Raw genomic sequence first — 17630 nt, forward strand, 5'->3', positions numbered from 1 at the left:
CTGTCCTCGGCTTTTCTTTGTTGGGAGGTTTTTGACTACTGCTTCAATCTCCTTACTCATGATTGGTCTGTTCAGATTTTCTGTTTTCTTCATGATTCAGTTTTGGTAGGGACATCTTATTCTGCCATGATACTGATGTCACTCTCCCTTCATAATTTCTTATCCAGATACTGCAGTTGTCTTCTGACTTTCTCTCTGCCTCTTGTACAACCCCATTTTATTCTTTCTTCAAGATGCTGCTAGAGTGATCTCTATAAAATACAAATACGATCAGGCTACTGCCTAAGATTTTTCAGTATCTCACCATACCTGGTTGTTTCTCCTCTTTTCCTTCCTTTCCCTTTTACCCTAGTTACAACCCTCATCCTTTCAGTATATCTGCATAGATGTTGAGAAATCTCATTAAGCAAACTGACTTTAAGGGAAAATAGCACTTGTTATCTCAAAAAATAAACTCAAATGGGAATTTCAGCATTGTGGGAAAGGAACTTTGGGGCACGAAGGCTTTGTCTCATATCATCAGCTTAGCCTAGTTTTATCTGTACAGGTCTGGCAAAGCTGTGAACTGAGGGTCATGAGGCATGGGCTATAGTGTTACCAGGTTGACTACAAAGTGGTGAGACTGGCTTCAGTCATGGATGGAGTTCTTTAGTCACAGATCATGCAGACAGAGTATCTTGTATAAAATAAAACTCACAAAGTTAACTATACCACTATGATGCCATATTTGAATGCTACACATGCATAATTTCCTGCACGATAATTAGGCTTTAGAGGTAAGCATTTCACATTAGTGCATATAATTAGACATTAATTTTCTCTTTAGAGGTTAGTTTTCCAGCATCTGTATCACCATCTCTACTTTCCCCTCATCTCATATATTTTAGAAGACAAAAGTCCTAGATTCAGTTTTCTAAAGCTGAGATTCCCCTCCAATTTTCTACTTTCTTTCTTTTCTTTTATAAGCCTGGACCCAGGTCAGAGGTCAAAAAGTGGCCAGCCAAAGGCCAAATCCAGCGTATGAGTTTTGTTTAGCCTACAGTTCCTAATAAATATTTTAAATTAGTTTTCAATGTTTAAACATCAGAAAATTGCACATAAAATTCAGATTTCCAGCTTCTTTTGAAAATTTAGAGGCTGTGGCAACACTGGGCTTTTTTTTTCATTCCAACGTGACAAACCCTTGGACATGAATTTGGCATGAACTCTCAGGTCAGTCTGTGACCTTTGGGTCACTCATTTTCATTCATACAAACATATATTTTGCATCCAGTGTGCCTGGCACTGTTCTAGGCCATTTACATAAGTTCTCTTACTTCTCACAACACTGTCACTTTCGTTCTATAGATGCAGAAAGGGAGGTTCAGAAAGTCAAACGGGGGTTACACAGCTGGCAAGTGGCCAGATTTGACCCAGGTTATGTCTCAGGCTCTGTGGTCATCAGGTCCATCATCATCACCTACTTTAAAAGGCCCATCCTTTCATCCCTTATGTCAATTCACCCTGAGATTTTTGCTTACAGCATAACTTAGAAAATGACAAACCTAAAAATTGCCATGACATAGAAAGATGGTAGTTTGCTTAAGTTGCTGTTAGTCACTGTTTTCCCCAATGACTGCAGTTTTTCATGCATTTTGTTTTATAACAAGTGAATTACTGTATCAGTTCACAAATGCATTTGTTGGCATTTCCATATGAGCATGATACCCCAACATTTTTCTAGATTCTATCTAACCTGCAGTTTTGGTCATTTTATAAAATTATTAATATCATTTAAATAGAATCAAGGAACAATAGAATTAATTTATTTTCTTAATTCCTCTGAAGCAGAAAGCTTTTCTCAAAGTTAATATTTTCCTGAAATGACATAAGTATACCCCTTAGCAAAAATATCCAGTCTATTTAAAAGATGTACGTTTAAAAGAAACTTGAAAACAAATGTAGAGACACAAAATGGCTTCTGAACTCAGTTATTCGGTGACATTACCTGTCTTGCAGAGTTGGATCATCTAGTTTCTGATTAAGTTTGATCATGTGAGAAACGACTATTGAGCAGACTATGAAGGATGAAAGTGGAAAACAGCAGCACACAACAACCAGGTACAATCGCAGACTAAACCATGAGGTAGGCCAAGTGAGTTCCCTGCTGCAGCTTCAATTGCAGAATGATTGAAATTACATTTCCTCATTTGTAAAATGGAGAATAATCACTGTGTTCCAAAGTATGCCTGACAAATAATAGTTGGTGAATAAATCTTCATTTCCCTTCCTAGCAGTTTAACATAAGAGGACAGTTTTTATGCTTTTTAAAATACCATATGATATAAAAAGAGTTGTGTGAACAGAATTAATTTTAATCTGTGCTGCCTGGGAACAGTAGTTGTATTTATGTGAAAGTAGATAACATGTCAAACTACATAAGATAGATTGTTAAAGAGGTATGATTTTCACTTAAGATTTAAAAAAAAAAGAAAAAAAATTTTTTTTTTTTTGCTGAGGAAGACTGGCCCTGAGCCAACATCTATTGCCAATCTTCCTCCTTTTTTACCCCCAAAGCCCCAGTAGATAGTTGTTTGTCATAGTTGCACATCCTTCTAGTTGCTGTATGTGGGACGCGGCCTCAGCATGGCCAGAGAAGCAGTGCATCGCTGCGCGCCCAGGATCTGAACCCAGGCCGCCAGTAGTGGAGCATGCGTACCTAACCGCTAAGCCATGGGGATATTTTTAAAAAAACCTTTCCTTCTTTTTGTTAAAAAGCCCTGAGATGTTGATAGTAGGGGAGACTGTGTGTATGTGGGGCCAGAAGGTATATGGGAAATCTCTGAATCTTCCACTCAGTTTTGCTGTGAACCTAAAACTGTGCTAAAAATAAATTATATGTGTTATATATTTATATTTTAAAGCCTTTAGGCAAGCTGGAACAAGGACAGTCCAGTAGGGGTTGGGACCCATGCAGGGAAGGTAGCTGAGCCTGACGGACGGGGATCAGGAGATTGGTTACATGGGGGGGGAGGGAGGAGACTGGGGGGAGGACTTGAGCAAGTAAGTCAATATGTTGAGGTAAATGGGCAGCAGGTTTCTCACTGTCAAGGAAAGGAGTTAGAAATATGGAAAGAGGGAAAGCTTGAATGAACCCTGGTGGTGGTAAATTGGAATTGGAAGATTGGTGTGAACTCATGGTTTATGTGTGTGTGTATGTATGTGAATTTCACGTGTGCAAAAAAACCTGTGTATACGTATTATATTCTAGCTTTGTCTACTAAGAGGGCCTGGGAGCAGTGACATCCAGGAGCAGTGAGCACATCTAGCAAACAGTTTTTAAATACCAGTCTCCATCAAAGGAATCAGGGCTTTTTGGAAAATGGCCGATCCCAGGGCTGAAGCAAAGTATGCACAAGATGGGTCTGAAAGTATGGAATTGTTCAAATAATGGTGGCTGGTCATTGGACAGAGAAGCTAGCGCTCAGAGGCTCCCAATGGCTAAATCTGACAATTTGAGCAAATACGTGATGACAGTAATGGATTTTATCTCACTGAATAGGAATCTACAAATCCATTTTGAGATAAATGAATAATAAACAAGGGGAAGAGAAAGCTCTTCCTTATAGCAAAATGGCCATTAATAAGATATAGAAGGAATGCAGCAACTAGAAAATCACCATTTGGCAACTATCAGAGTAATAATAATTCAATCAAGAAAGCTAAGAGCAGAGAGCTAAAGCTGGGTGAAGAACAAGGTATTTAGGTAGTCTCAAAGTATCATCTCCACAAAATGCTTACTATAATAAAGATGGAAGGGAAAAAGTAACTACAGTGGCAAAGCCTACTTAGATGATCACAATTAATATCACCAGCGTTGGGAAAAATTGACCTCATATGCCTCCTGGTATGACACACTGAAAAGAGCATAGCGTCACCTCTGTGATATTCCTGTCACAAATGCATACGCTGAATCGAATCATGAGGAAGCACCAGACAAACTCAAATTGAGGGACTTCTATAAAACAACCTGTAATCTTAAAAAATATTAAGGTCATGAAGGTCAAGGAAGAACCAAGGAATGGTTCTGGTTTGAATGAGACTGAAGAAACACGACAACTGAGAGCAACACGTGATCTTGGTTTGGATCTTTTTGCTATAGAGGACATAACTAACTGGGCAGCTGGCAAAACCTGGGCCTTTGGGTGAAGGGTATATGGGAGTTCTTTGTGGTGTTCTTAGAACTTTTTTGTAAATATGAAGTTATTTCAAAATAAACAAAAGTAACAACCTTTGTCCAAAAACTTTTATTTACTATAAAGACAAAACACCAAAATAGGTACAAATACTATAAAATTGGTTCAATGGGGTAAAAATTTTAATTAAAATATCTCGATATATTTAAAATAACAAAGGATACATTTAAGCCAAATTTTCTTAACCCAGAGATTTTTTTTTGTAACATTTGCTTACACAGTAAGGTGCTAATAGAAGTTAGCCCTTAAGCCCTGGAAGTCTTAGGAATCATAGTTACACAGCAAATATAATTTCATTGTGAAAGTGAACTTTGGTAGAAGAAAAATCTATAGGACACCTGAGGTAGTAGAAACTGGAATAAACAGCAGTAGACGTTATTTACAACTTGAGTACCAAATAACATTAAGAACACAAAAATAATTACACAATACAATTTTCAGTCCAGCTTTGATCCAAAGAAAATAAGAATATTACATCACATTTGCATTGAAAACAAAACAAAACAAAACACAAAACACCACAATTACCAGCAAGCTGAGGGAACTGCAAACAAACTCAAACAATGGATTTTGACATCTAGAGGCAGTTTGAGTTTGAAATGTGGTGGGCATGGTGATCTACAAAGTAATACTGATTAGCTGAGGTTCCTCAGTTTATACAGTTTACATTTCTGTCAGACACAGTATTAATCTGACCAATGATCTTCCAGTACATAAAATGGCAAGAGTGCATCCTTTAAAGCTTGCACATGAGACACTTGGACACAATCTTATTAGAACTGTGAAAATTCTAAGTAGTCAAAAAAAAAAAAAAAAGAAGGTCAAGTACAACACATTTAGAGCTACCAAACTTCACATTTCAGTACTATTTTTAACTCTTCAAATATTGCCAATCTTCCAAAACAAAGGAATGTAAAATTTCACTAAGGAACACATTCACATAAAAAAAAAAAAACTGCCTTTTAAAAATTATATGCAATATATCCCTGTAAACTTATCTTGTAACTTATTTTACTTCCAATTTGTGTTGTACATTTAAAATGTACTTTATATAATAGCTTATTTAGTTTATCCTGAGTCTTTGAGAATAACCAATTCTATTTCATTCTGCAATAATTCAACTGGCTTCTGAAGAGTTAAAACTTAACATCTCAAGAAGTTGTATTAAATACTTAATCAGTACTTGATTTAAAAGACTCACAAAAAAAGGATAAAAGAGCTGCCATTTTCCTTCAGGATTCCATGCATCTGAATTCAACTCAGACGAAAACCATTAGATAACTGTGCAAAATCTAAAGAATTAGTGTGTAAATGAAATTCAATTTCACTTTTCTTTCTGAACACATTTTCCAACTTAAAAGCAAATTTATTGTTTAAAAACACTATTATTCATTGATAGTTGAGTGATTAAGTAATTTTTTTAAATTACCTAGCAGCCAGGCCTACTGCAAAGAGATGATGCATGGTAGAAGGAAAACAGCAGTTATATGTTATTATCAGTGGTGATGAATGATGGTTTGTTACATACAGAGTAAGACTTAAATGGTGTGAAGTTTTCCTACAAGAGAAACTGATACATTAAAAAAATTCAAATAAATTTTCAGGTAATCTTGATCTTGGTTGTGAGCTGCATCACAGAGAATAGTTGATTTTCACTTAATTTATATTTAACCTGCACGAGAAGAGCAGGGACTAACTCAGTGAAGGTAGTATTTTATTATATTCCAATTTTAAAAACAAATCTGTATTTAAAAAAACTCTTGCAATAGCAAGATATTTAATAAACTCTAGTTCACACCTAGTTCTATTTTTTTTTTTCTGGTTTGAAAAGATCACCTTTCCCTGAATATTAAACAAAAATGAAGGTGAAATGAAAATATAGAACCATAAGTTCCAAAAACGAAATGAATGGGCCAACAGTAAAATGCACAATGAACCACAACTGCCCAGGCATTTAAAAAAATAAAGGTCAACTGTGGGTCATAAAGAAGTTATCAACTTTTAAAAATATATTTATTTACTGCTATTCATAGCATATTCTGACCTAAAACAGGCAGATACTGATTTTTATAGCCAGTGACAAAAAACTGAACAGAATTGCAGAACCCCCTGCTTTTGACCACAATATGAAATGGAAGAATAATGGAACATTAAAATAGATCCTGAGCCCCTCAGCTGCTAATATTGCTGCAAAGTGCTCCAAAAAAAAATTATGCTTCTGTTAATTAGTCATGCAAACTTCACTGCTTTCCTGTTCACCTAGGGCCAGTTCTTTGAAAGGCACGGTTTACAGTTTCTGCACAAATTGTGGACTTTTGCATACTAAGCTTAGGTACAGATCATGATTTGTCAATCACATACTTAGGTTAGGGTTCCCCACTGCTCTTGTTCATAGCTGTTCAGTGGCATGAAGGCCAACAGATTATCAACGTGGTTCCCCACAAAAGTTTTTTTCTCTTATTGAGCATCCTGTCTCCATTGTAGTTTATTTGTATAATTGGCTACCATGTAGTACGGAAGACTGGATGCTTCAGTAGCTCTCTTGATGGAGGTCTGTCCTGAGGTTGAAGTTCTAAACAACGAAGAGCCACATCTCGTAAACCAGGAGATAAATGTGAAGGGATCGATGGAGCAGTAGTTGCACTAGCAATCTGTAGGAGAAAACACCAGAGTGCTGAAGCTTTCCAAAATTGGAGCTTTTGGTATAGAAATACATGCATGTATATTTCATAACCTCTATATCTGCATCCTGTACACAGAGGAATTGAAGCAGAAGCGGGTGAACTTTCTGCTAAGAAGGAGTCTACAGAAAATCTCACTAGCTGGATGGGAGGTTTCCTCTAAGAATCCTTCAAATTTTAGGATTTTAGAATTTGATCCAGTACATCCGGATCAGATGCATCTACAGTTTTCCTTATTGTCTCAAATAACAAAACTAAGTACATCAAAATGATTAGACAGGTAAAGTATTCACTCAAATGAATTCTGCTTTCCTCATATTCACTCTCCAAGATGGTTTGTCCTCTTTGCTTCACTGCACAGTTTCTATTTTTCAGCACAGAGAGCTATTCAGAGTGAGAAAGACTAAACCTGGCCAGTCAATTTAGCACACTGGAAACACAAGTGCACTGATTTTTTCAGGTGATTGAGGAAGTTATATAAGCATGGGGAGGAATGGAGGAGATTATGGCAGGTTAGAGTTGCTGGGGGCCAGCTCAAAGGACTAATATCAGCCACTTTGCACAGAGGTGACTGTGTGTATTAAGTGCTTTACTCAGGCCCAGAGGTAATTTTATCTGCATAATAATCCCATGAAGTAGATGCTATCTCTACACCCATTTTATAAACAAGAAAACAGAGGGTAGACAGAATAAGTAATTTGCCTAGTCACATGGCTATTAAAAGATAATGAGAACTGACTGTACATGCTGCCAACATTGACCATACCATATAAATTCCTGGAGATACATATATCTTATTTCAAGGAAGATATGCCTTCATTTTAGATCACAGTTAAAGAGAACCTGTGAAAATTTGTCTCCTCCAATTTTAGCAGAAGTAATTTCTATCTCAATTACCTTAAATATCAAAGCAAGATGATTGGAGTGTTTCTCTGCATTCCAAGGTGGTTTAGCACAAGCCATTTCTATAATAGCACAGCCAACACTCCATACATCACAGCTCCTACCATACTGCTGACCTCTTAGTACCTAAAATAAAGCAGAGAGTTCATTTGGAAATATGACTCATTAAAAAAAAGAGAAAGCCATTCTGTAGTTATGGATTCTAGTTTTTTACTTCAGAGCAAAACAATGGTACAAATAGCAATTCCATGGACTACCTGATGTCTCATTTATTTCATTAACAAGCTTAATCTCCTATGTGGCACAAAAAATATTTTGGAGAATTGTGAGATTCTGAAGAAGAGTCACATCAAAGAATTTCAAAGCAGCCCCAGTGCACTTAGTAAACTACAGGGCAAGAAGACAACCAGTAATCACTATATATGAGTATGAAGAGTTCTTGAACACAACAGAAGAGGCCGACTTCAGAATAGCAACACTTAAACTTCTTCCACTGCTAATAAGACCTGCTTCTGTGTGCTCATCTGCCTTTGGAATAAAGAGAGAACAATTTTTAAAATTTCTATTATGTGTACTTTGGGTTGACTAGAAAGCAACTACTATAAATTACCCAACAATTCTTTGTTAGAAATAGCCTTTAAGCAAATCTATTAAAACCTGTCTTTTAAAATTTCTCAAGACAGAGATGGAAAGACAAGGATTAAGGGACTGAAATCAAGAATATCATTAAAACCTTATTTTAGGGCCATGGACTTCTAATTGGTAAGCACATAATGGATAACACTGCAAAATAATTTGGTATCATGCTGTCACACAGAACTCTAAAATATTTTCTTTCATCACACTCAAAACTGCTTCTCACCTCGGGTGCCATAAATGCAATTGTCCCCAATAACTGTCCCTGAAACTCTCCTGCACCAGTTCCTTTTGATGCCAACCTGGCTGCAGCTCCGAAATCTGCAATTCTCAGTCTCTGACCTGTGCTGTCAATTAGCAAATTGGCACCTGTCAACAAAAACAGCAAATGACCTTGTATATTAAAAACAAAAGGATAGATTAAAAACTCAGTAAAATACTACTAATGAAATAGGACAACAACAAGAGAAGAAGTGGACTACATGTCAGAGATTCAGAGAAATCTACACTCTCTCTCAATTCATTTCATTATTGCTAAAGGCACACGGGTCTCTACAGTACAAAATAAATAAAATCCAAAGCCTCAGAGGGAAAATATGACCAAGTATCAAGGCATAAGGAGATAAAGGCAGAGATTTAGTGAAACTTTAAATAATAGATGTTGAAAACCTTTAATATAATGATTCTCAACAAAAATCTTTCCTCCGAGTACCAATTTTACTGTGGTTTACATTTTAAGACAAAGTTCTGTTGAAACATACTGACCTAGACCAATTTAAGCTATATACTGTAATTTCATAATTATAGCTTAATAAAAAATTGATGTTATAAAATTACTTGAATCATGTCAGAAAACCAAAGTTGCTCTTAATAAACTGGACTGCAAAAGATTTGAAAGGATTTTTCTTAAAAGAAGTTCATAATATCCCAATTATTCTAAATAAAAGCAGGAACGGGAACTTTTGGGTACAGTACATCATGAGACCAAGACAGGGAATCAGAGCGCTGGCTTCCATACTTGGTTTGCCATCAGTCAGCAGTAAGACTGGAAAAGTCACAACCCTTCTGAGGAAGGCTGGTTATATGACCCCAAAGGTTCGTTTCACTTCCAATTAGTCTAGTGATTTGAATTACTCAGAAGAAAAATCCTATAGTTGATCTCAAGTTAGAAACTATCAACAAAGGTCCAAGTTTTAAAATTACATTTGTTTTGTACTTATTGCTTGTAGATAATAATTAAAAGAATTCCCACCTTTGACATCTCTGTGAATGATCTGGTTTTCATGGAGATATGAAAGGCCACGAAGTAATTGTTCAGTATAGTTAATAACTACTGATTCCTTGAAGGCTCCATATTTACTGAGCAAATGAGCCACAGATCCCCCTATAAGATGGACAAATAATAATTATCATAAACTTATCATAATTAAAATTGTTTATTACACTTCGGTTACATAAGCTTGCACTGCATGAGCTCACATTCACATCTGAAATGTTAAATTTATACTCTGCATTAGAAGTGAAACTGATTTAAAAACTAACACATTCCAGTAATCTCAAAACCTATCAATTAGGAGACATTTTCATGGAACCCTCATGAACTAATTTTCTGGAAGGTCAAGATTGCAGAAAGCTTTAAAAGTTAACAATTTTGGATGGAACTATTTCTGAAATGTACAATTCACCTCTTTTTGACCAAGATATACAAAATGCCTTTCTTAATGACTTAAATAACCACTGCTAACATGTTATTTAGCAGAAGGTAACGAGAACAAGAGGAGCCAGAAGACCCAGCGTTACGCTTCATATCCTACTATTTACTAGCTCTGACCTGGGACAAGTCACAAACTCAATGAGCCTCATTTAAAAGTGTTTATAATAGTCAACCTAAATACAACAATCAACCCAGCTACAACCAACATCAGAGAGTATACTCAAGAACTGATTTGTAAATAGAAACACACTCTTCAAGCACAAAAAAAACCTAAGAATTTAAACCAAGCACTTATCTATTTATTACATCCCAAGTCATTTATTTTACTGTATACACTGTATGATACAAAATAAAACTCAGTCTTTATTGGTCAAGTAGATGACAAGGTTCAACTTTATGCTTCAATGCTAGCTTACCTATAATAAATTTTTAAAGTAATATCTTAATTTTATTTTTATATTTTCATGTTAAAACATCTAAATCTGTCCAATTAATGATGGCCACCTGGAAAAATATGGATCTTCTACATAGTAGGTTTAAAAAAATTATTCCTATAAAACAATGTTATACAATCATTTTAAAAGAAACACTGAAAATGTTTAAAAGGTAGAGGTAATGAATATTTTATTTATTTTTAAATGAAAGACAAAACAAAGTATTTATAGTTCATACTACTATGTTAGGGGCAATTTGCTTTTAGAAATCCAAATTATTTAATAAAAATAAGTGTTCATTAAACTGTTTTTCCTAAATTTAATATCAAGCAGAAAGTTAAATCCATGTAGTATTATTTGTAATTTACGATGTGAACATACCTGCCATCCATTCAATGAAGAGATTATAATTGCTCTTCTCACATGTGGCTCCCAACATCCTAATGATATTTGGATGATTCAGATGGCTCATCATTCTTATTTCTTCTCTTAGTGCTTCCACTACTTCTTCTTGCTCAGAAGATGTATTTCTGACATATGTCACCTGTTTCAGTAAACATGTTTACAAAGTTTTGAATTCTGATGAGTTTCTATTCACTAATTTCACTTACAATCTGATTTAAAATGGACAAATCCAAATTAGCTTATATATTAATAGCAGATGGCATTTATGCTCATGGATGCAATGTAGATACTTAATAAAAAACCAAGTCAAATTCTTTTAGACAATAAGAATCTAGCTTAAGAAGCAGTGAAATAGCAGGAAAACAACAAAAACATGGGACATAGCCAATCCTCCAAAACTGTCTGAAGACGGTAAAAAGTGAGAAAAGCCCAATCATGAGAGAAGAATCAACATGATTTAAAAATCAAAGCTTTAGGGCTGGCCCCGTGGCCTAGTGGTTAAGTTGGGCGTGCTCTGCTTCGGCAGCCTGGGTTCTGTTCCTGGGCACGGACTTACACCACTCATCAGTGGGCATGCTGTGGTGGTGACCCACATACAAAATAGAGGAAGATTGGCACAGATGTTAGCTCATGGAAAATCTTCCTAAAGCAAAAAGAGGAGATTGGTAATAGATGTGGGCTCAGGGTGAATCTTCCTCAGCAAAAAAAAAAAAAAAAATGAAAGCTTTATCATTTTCATATCTTGATAAGCGTATTCATTATAAAAAGTAAACCACAGAAATCCCAAGATAACGTTGCACCAGTAACACTGCTGAAAAGAGTATGGAATTATACTTCTATCAACTATAAAAAGCACAAATAAAAAAAAAAAACCTACAAAAGGCCCATCTTTTTTTTTGTGAGGAAGATCAGCTCTGAGCTAACATCTGATGCCAATCCTCCTCTTTTTTGCTGAGGAAGATTGGCCCTGGGCTAACATCTGTGCCCATCTTCCTCTATTTTATATGGGACGCTGCCACAGCATGGCCTGACAAGCAGTGCGTCAATGCGTGCCTGGGATCCCAACCTGCGAACCCTCGGGCCACCAAAGCAGAGCACGCGCACCTAACTGCTGCACCATCGGGCCGGCCCCCACAAGACTCATCTTGATGTTGCATCTTACAATAATCATGCTTCAATTTTTAAATAGAATTCATGATGCTTTTGGTGCTTTGGCAACATCTACTTTGAAATTTAGGTTTCTGAAAACTTAAAAAACTAATGTATATACAGGGACATATCCTTCATTCTTTTTATTTGCTCGTTTTATTTTTATAATTTTAATCATTTATATGCTCACTAGATATTTACCTGTTTAACAGCCATTAAAGTTCCAGTTCCCACATCTTGAGCCTGATAACAAGAAGAAAATGCTCCAAGGCCTATCTGCTGACCTTTCAGCCATTCAGTGTCTTCTCTATAAGGCTGTTTTGCTTTGGTATGTCCTGGTAGAGTCTCTGGTGTCTACATAGTAAATGAAAGCAATCTTTTTACTGTTAAGTTAAAAGAGTAAGAGTTTGAGGGGAGTGACGTCAGCATCATGGCGGAGTGAGCTTTCCCGTGAATTCTTCCCCCACAAGATACAATAAAAGCAACAGCCACAGACCAACAACGGAATCCCAGACAGTGAAAAGCTAGAGCAGAGGGATCCACACTGCCGCACATCTGAGAGCGGAACGTGCTGGGCCCCCGGAGGAAGTGGGGAGAGGTAAGGAGAACTCTGCTCCCTCCCCATCAGATCAGCGATCCGGTCCGCGCGGCTCCCAGAGAGGGGGGAGGGGCGGCCCTCGGCGGGAAACTGTAGCTCTTCGGGCTCTCTCAGCCAGTGGGAAACTCCCGCACAGAGGGCTCAGAGGAGCCACAGGGCTACCATCAACATCTGAGCACCCCAGAGAGCGGATAAAGAGGGGCAAACGAGAAGTCTCCCACGTCAGGGACCCAGAGGGCAAAAGAGAGAGCTCCCCCCTCCCCACAACCCGGAGTCTGCAGCTCGACCAGATCTAGCGATCCGAGGCAGACCTGAACAAACTGGACTGGACCCGTGGATCGCAGTGGGGAAAAAAAACAAAACAAAACAAAACAAAACTGCGGATCGCAGCAGAAAAACTGGGGCAGAGCGCAGGGGGCTTAGACTACACAGCCCTTTACCACCAGACAGTGGCGGCAGGTGGAAATTGCAACCAGAGACTTCCAGGATGAGGAAAATCAAAACCAACACAGGAACCACAATGCAAAAATATATGAAATCACCAGACCAGAAACAAAATGACAAGCACCCAGAAATCAACCCCGAAGACACAGAAATCCATAAACTAAATGACAGAGATTTCAAAATAGCTATCATAAAAACACTCAACGAAATACGAGACAACACAGACAAACAATTAAATGAGATTAGGAGTTTCTTCACAAAAGAGATTGAAATCATAAAGAAAAACCTATCAGTGCTGATGGAGATGAAGAACACAATGGAGGAGATAAAGGAGAATCTGGAATCTTTAAAGAACAGAGCTGACAATATGGAGGAAAGAATTAGTACTTTAGAGGATAGGAATACAGATATACTCCAGATGGAAGAAGAGAGAGAACTAAGACTAAAAAGAAATGAAGAAAGACTCCGAGAAATATCGGACTCTATTAGAAAATGTAACATAAGAATTATAGGTATTCCTGAGGGAGAGGAGAGGGAAAGAGGAACAGAGAGCCTATTCAAGGAAATAATAGCTGAAAATTTCCCAAATCTGGGGAAGGAGCAGGAAATACCAGTAAGCGAAGCCAACAGGACACCTATATATATTAACAGACAAAGGCCTTCACCACGACACCTAGTGGTAAGGCTAGCCAGGGTCAACGACAAAGAAACAATATTAAGGGCAGCTAGACAAAAACAAAAAATAACGTACAAAGGAACTCCCATCAGGCTCTCAGCGGATTTCTCAACAGAAACTTTTCAGGCTAGAAGAGACTGGAATGATATATTCAAAATACTAAAAGACAAAAACTTTCAGCCAAGAATACTCTATCCAGCAAAAATATCCTTCAAATATGATGGAGAAATAGTAACTCTCCCAGATAAACAAAAGCTAAGGGAGTTCATGGCCATGAGACCCCCACTACAAGAAATACTCAAGAAGGCCCTCAGGCCTGAAAACAAGAAGAGAAAGGGAACACAAAGCTTGGAGTAAGGAGAAAAGTAGGTAGACAAAATCAGAGAAATAGTAGATCTTTACCGGAATAGGTTAGCAACCACTTAAATACTAAACTCAAAGATCAAAGGAAGAAATTCACCAAAAATAAATTTAACCTCATCACTGTAAACACACAGCCACAACACAAGATAGAATAAGGTATAACAAGAGCAACTTAGAAGGGGAAGAGGAAAGTGACTGAATTGACTTAGTATAAGGAAATAGGAGGCTATCAGATAATGGACTATCTCATACAGAAGATTTTTTGCCCAAACCTCAAGGTAACCACTAAACAAATAATCAAATTAAAACCACATATGATAAACAAAGAGAAAACTAGAAGAATCATAAGACAGAACAACCAAACTGAATTGGCAGTCCAAAACAAATGGGACAAGAAACAAAGGAAATGCAAAAGAACCAGAAAATAAGTGACAAAACAGCAAAATTCAGCCCTCATATTTCAATAATTACCCTAAATGTAAATGGATTGAACTCTCCAATCAAAAGATACAGAGTGGCAGGATGGATTAAAAAGCAAGACCCAACAATATGCTGCCTTCAGGAAACACATCTTAGCACTAAAGACAAGCACAGGCTCAGAGTGAAAGGATGGAAGACAATACTCCAAGCTAATGGCAAACAAAAGAAAGCAGGTGTTGCCATACTCATATCAGACAAAGTAGACTTCAAGATAAAACAGGTTAAGAAAGACAAAGAAGGGAAATATATAATGATAAAAGGGACACTCCATCAAGAAGACATATCACTTATAAATATATATGCACCCAACATAGGAGCACCAATGTACATAAAACAACTATTAACAAACCTAAAAGGAGAAATCAACAACAACACAATAATAGTAGGGGATCTTAACACCCCACTTACAGCAATGGATAGATCATCCAGACAAAAAGTTAATAAAGAAATATTAGACTTAAATGAAAAACTGGACGAGATGGACCCTAGTAGACATATACAGAGCACTCCACCCAAAAACAGCTGACTACACATTCTTCTCAAGTGCGCATGGAACATTCTCTAGGATAGACCACATGTTGGGAAACAAAGCAAGCCTCAATAAATTTAAGAAGATTGAAATCATAACAAGCATCTTTTCAGACCATAAGGCTATGAAACTGGAAATGAACCAGGAAAAAAAAACTGGGAAAGTGACAAAAATGTGGAGATTAAACAACATGCTACTGAACAACCAATGGATCATTGATGAAATTAAAGGAGAAATCAAAAACTATCTGGAAACAAACGAAAATGATAACATGCCATATCAAACCATATGGGATGCAGCAAAAGCGGTCCTGAGAGGGAAACTCATAGCGATACAAGCCCACCTTAACAAACAAGAAAAAGCCCTAATAGGCAACCTTAAATTACACCTAACAGAACTAGAAAAAGAAGAACAAACAAAGCCCAAAGCCAGCAGAAGAAGAGAAATAATAAAAATCAGAGCAGAAATAAATGATATTGAGACCAAAAAAACAGTAGAAAGGATTAATGAAACAAAGAGTTGGTTCTTCGAGAAGATAAACAAAATAGACAAACCCTTAGCCAGGCTAACTAAGAAAAAAAGAGAAAAGGCTCAAGTAAATAAAATTAGAAATGAAAGAGGAGAAATTACAACGGATACCATGGAAATACAGAGGATTATAAGAGAATACTATGAGAAATTATATGCCAACAAATTGGACAATCTAGAAGAAATGGATAAATTCTTAGACTTATACAACCTCCCAAAATTGAACCAAGAAGAAATGGAGAATCTGAATAGACCAATCACAAGTAAAGAGATTGAAATAGTAATCAAAAACCTCCCAAAAAATAAAAGTCCAGGACCAGATGGCTTCTCCAGTGAATTTTACCAAACATTCAAAGAAGATTTAATACCCATCCTCCTCAAACTATTCCAAAAAATAGAGGAAGATGGAACACTTCCTGAATCATTCTATGAGGCCAACATCACCCTGATACCAAAACCAGACAAAGACAATACAAAGAAAGAAAATTACAGGCCAATATCGCTGATGAACATTGATGCAAAAATCCTCAACAAAATATTGGCAAACCGAATACAACAATATATTAAAAAGATCATACACCATGATCAAGTGGGATTTATACCAGAGACGCAGGGATGGTTCAACATCCGCAAATCAATCAACGTGATACATCACATCAACAAAACAAAGAATAAAAACCACATGATCGTCTCAATAGACGCAGAGAAGGCATTTGACAAGATACAACATCCATTTATGATAAAAACTCTCAATAAAATGGGAATAGAAGGAAAGTACCTCAACATAATAAAGGCCATATATGACAAACCCACAGCTAACATCATACTCAACGGGGAAAGACTGAAAGCCATTCCTCTGAGAACAGGAACGAGGCAGGGCTGCCCACTCTCACCACTCCTGTTCAACGTAGTACTGGAGGTTTTGGCCAGAGCAATTAGGCAAGAAAAAGGAATAAAAGGAATCCAAATAGGTAACGAAGAAGTGAAACTCTCACTATTTGCAGATGACATGATTGTATATATAGAAAACCCTAAAGAATCTGTTGGAAAACTGTTAGAAACAATCAACAACTACAGCAAAGTTGCAGGGTACAAAATCAATCTACAAAAATCAGTTGCATTTCTATATGCTAATAATGAACTAACAGAAAGAGAGCTCAAAAAGATAATACCATTTACAATTGCATCAAAAAGAATAAAATACCTAGGAATAAATCTTACCAAGGAGGTGAAGGACCTATACAATGAGAACTACAAGACATTATTGAGGGAAATCCACGATGACATAAAGAAATGGAAAGATATCCCATGCACGTGGATTGGAAGAATAAACATAGTTAAAATGTCTATATTACCTAAAGCAATCTACAGATTCAATGCAATCCCAATCAGAATCCCAATGACATTCTTCACAGAAATAGAAAAAAGAATACTAAAATTTATATGGGGCAACAAAAGACCCCGAATAGCTAAAGAAATCCTAAAGAAAAAGAACAAAGCAGGAGGCATCACAATTCCTGACTTCAAAACATACTACAAAGCAATAGTAATCAAAACAGCATGGTACTGGTACAAAAACAGACACACAGATCAATGGAACAGAATTGAAAGCCCAGAAACAAAACCACACATATACGGACAGCTAATTTTCGACAAAGGTGCTAAGAACATGCAATGGAGAAAGGAAAGTCTCTTCAATAAATGGTGTTGGGAAAACTGGACAGCCACATGCAAAAGAATGAAAGTGGACCATGTGCTATTGCCATTCACGAAAATTAACTCAAAATGGATCAAAGACCTGAAGGTGAGACCTGAAACTATAAAACTCATAGAAGAAAATATAGGCAACACACTA

At 36.8% G+C, this 17630-nt stretch overlaps 1 protein-coding gene and 1 long non-coding RNA gene across 2 annotated transcripts in view; one reads left to right on the top strand and one right to left on the bottom strand.

The window, feature by feature from the left end:
- The first annotated feature begins 1821 nt into the window (after positions 1-1821).
- Positions 1822-5054, top strand: LOC131419173 (uncharacterized). The gene is made up of 2 exons (XR_009223165.1): positions 1822-2125; positions 3251-5054. It is a non-coding gene; the product is annotated as an uncharacterized LOC131419173 (long non-coding RNA).
- MAP3K1 (mitogen-activated protein kinase kinase kinase 1) overlaps positions 4271-17630 on the bottom strand; it is a 77579-nt gene continuing 64219 nt past the window's right edge. The window contains exons 15-20 of the mRNA XM_058564059.1: positions 12359-12511; positions 10985-11147; positions 9708-9839; positions 8682-8824; positions 7814-7945; positions 4271-6886 (exon numbers count right to left, since the gene is read on the bottom strand). Coding sequence (XP_058420042.1) covers positions 6737-6886; positions 7814-7945; positions 8682-8824; positions 9708-9839; positions 10985-11147; positions 12359-12511 — 873 coding nt within the window. The 3' untranslated portion in view covers positions 4271-6736. The remainder of the gene's footprint in view (positions 6887-7813; positions 7946-8681; positions 8825-9707; positions 9840-10984; positions 11148-12358; positions 12512-17630) is intronic.

The sequence above is a fragment of the Diceros bicornis genome, chromosome 20 (genome assembly GCF_020826845.1).
Source record: "Diceros bicornis minor isolate mBicDic1 chromosome 20, mDicBic1.mat.cur, whole genome shotgun sequence".
Lineage (NCBI taxonomy): Eukaryota > Metazoa > Chordata > Mammalia > Perissodactyla > Rhinocerotidae > Diceros > Diceros bicornis.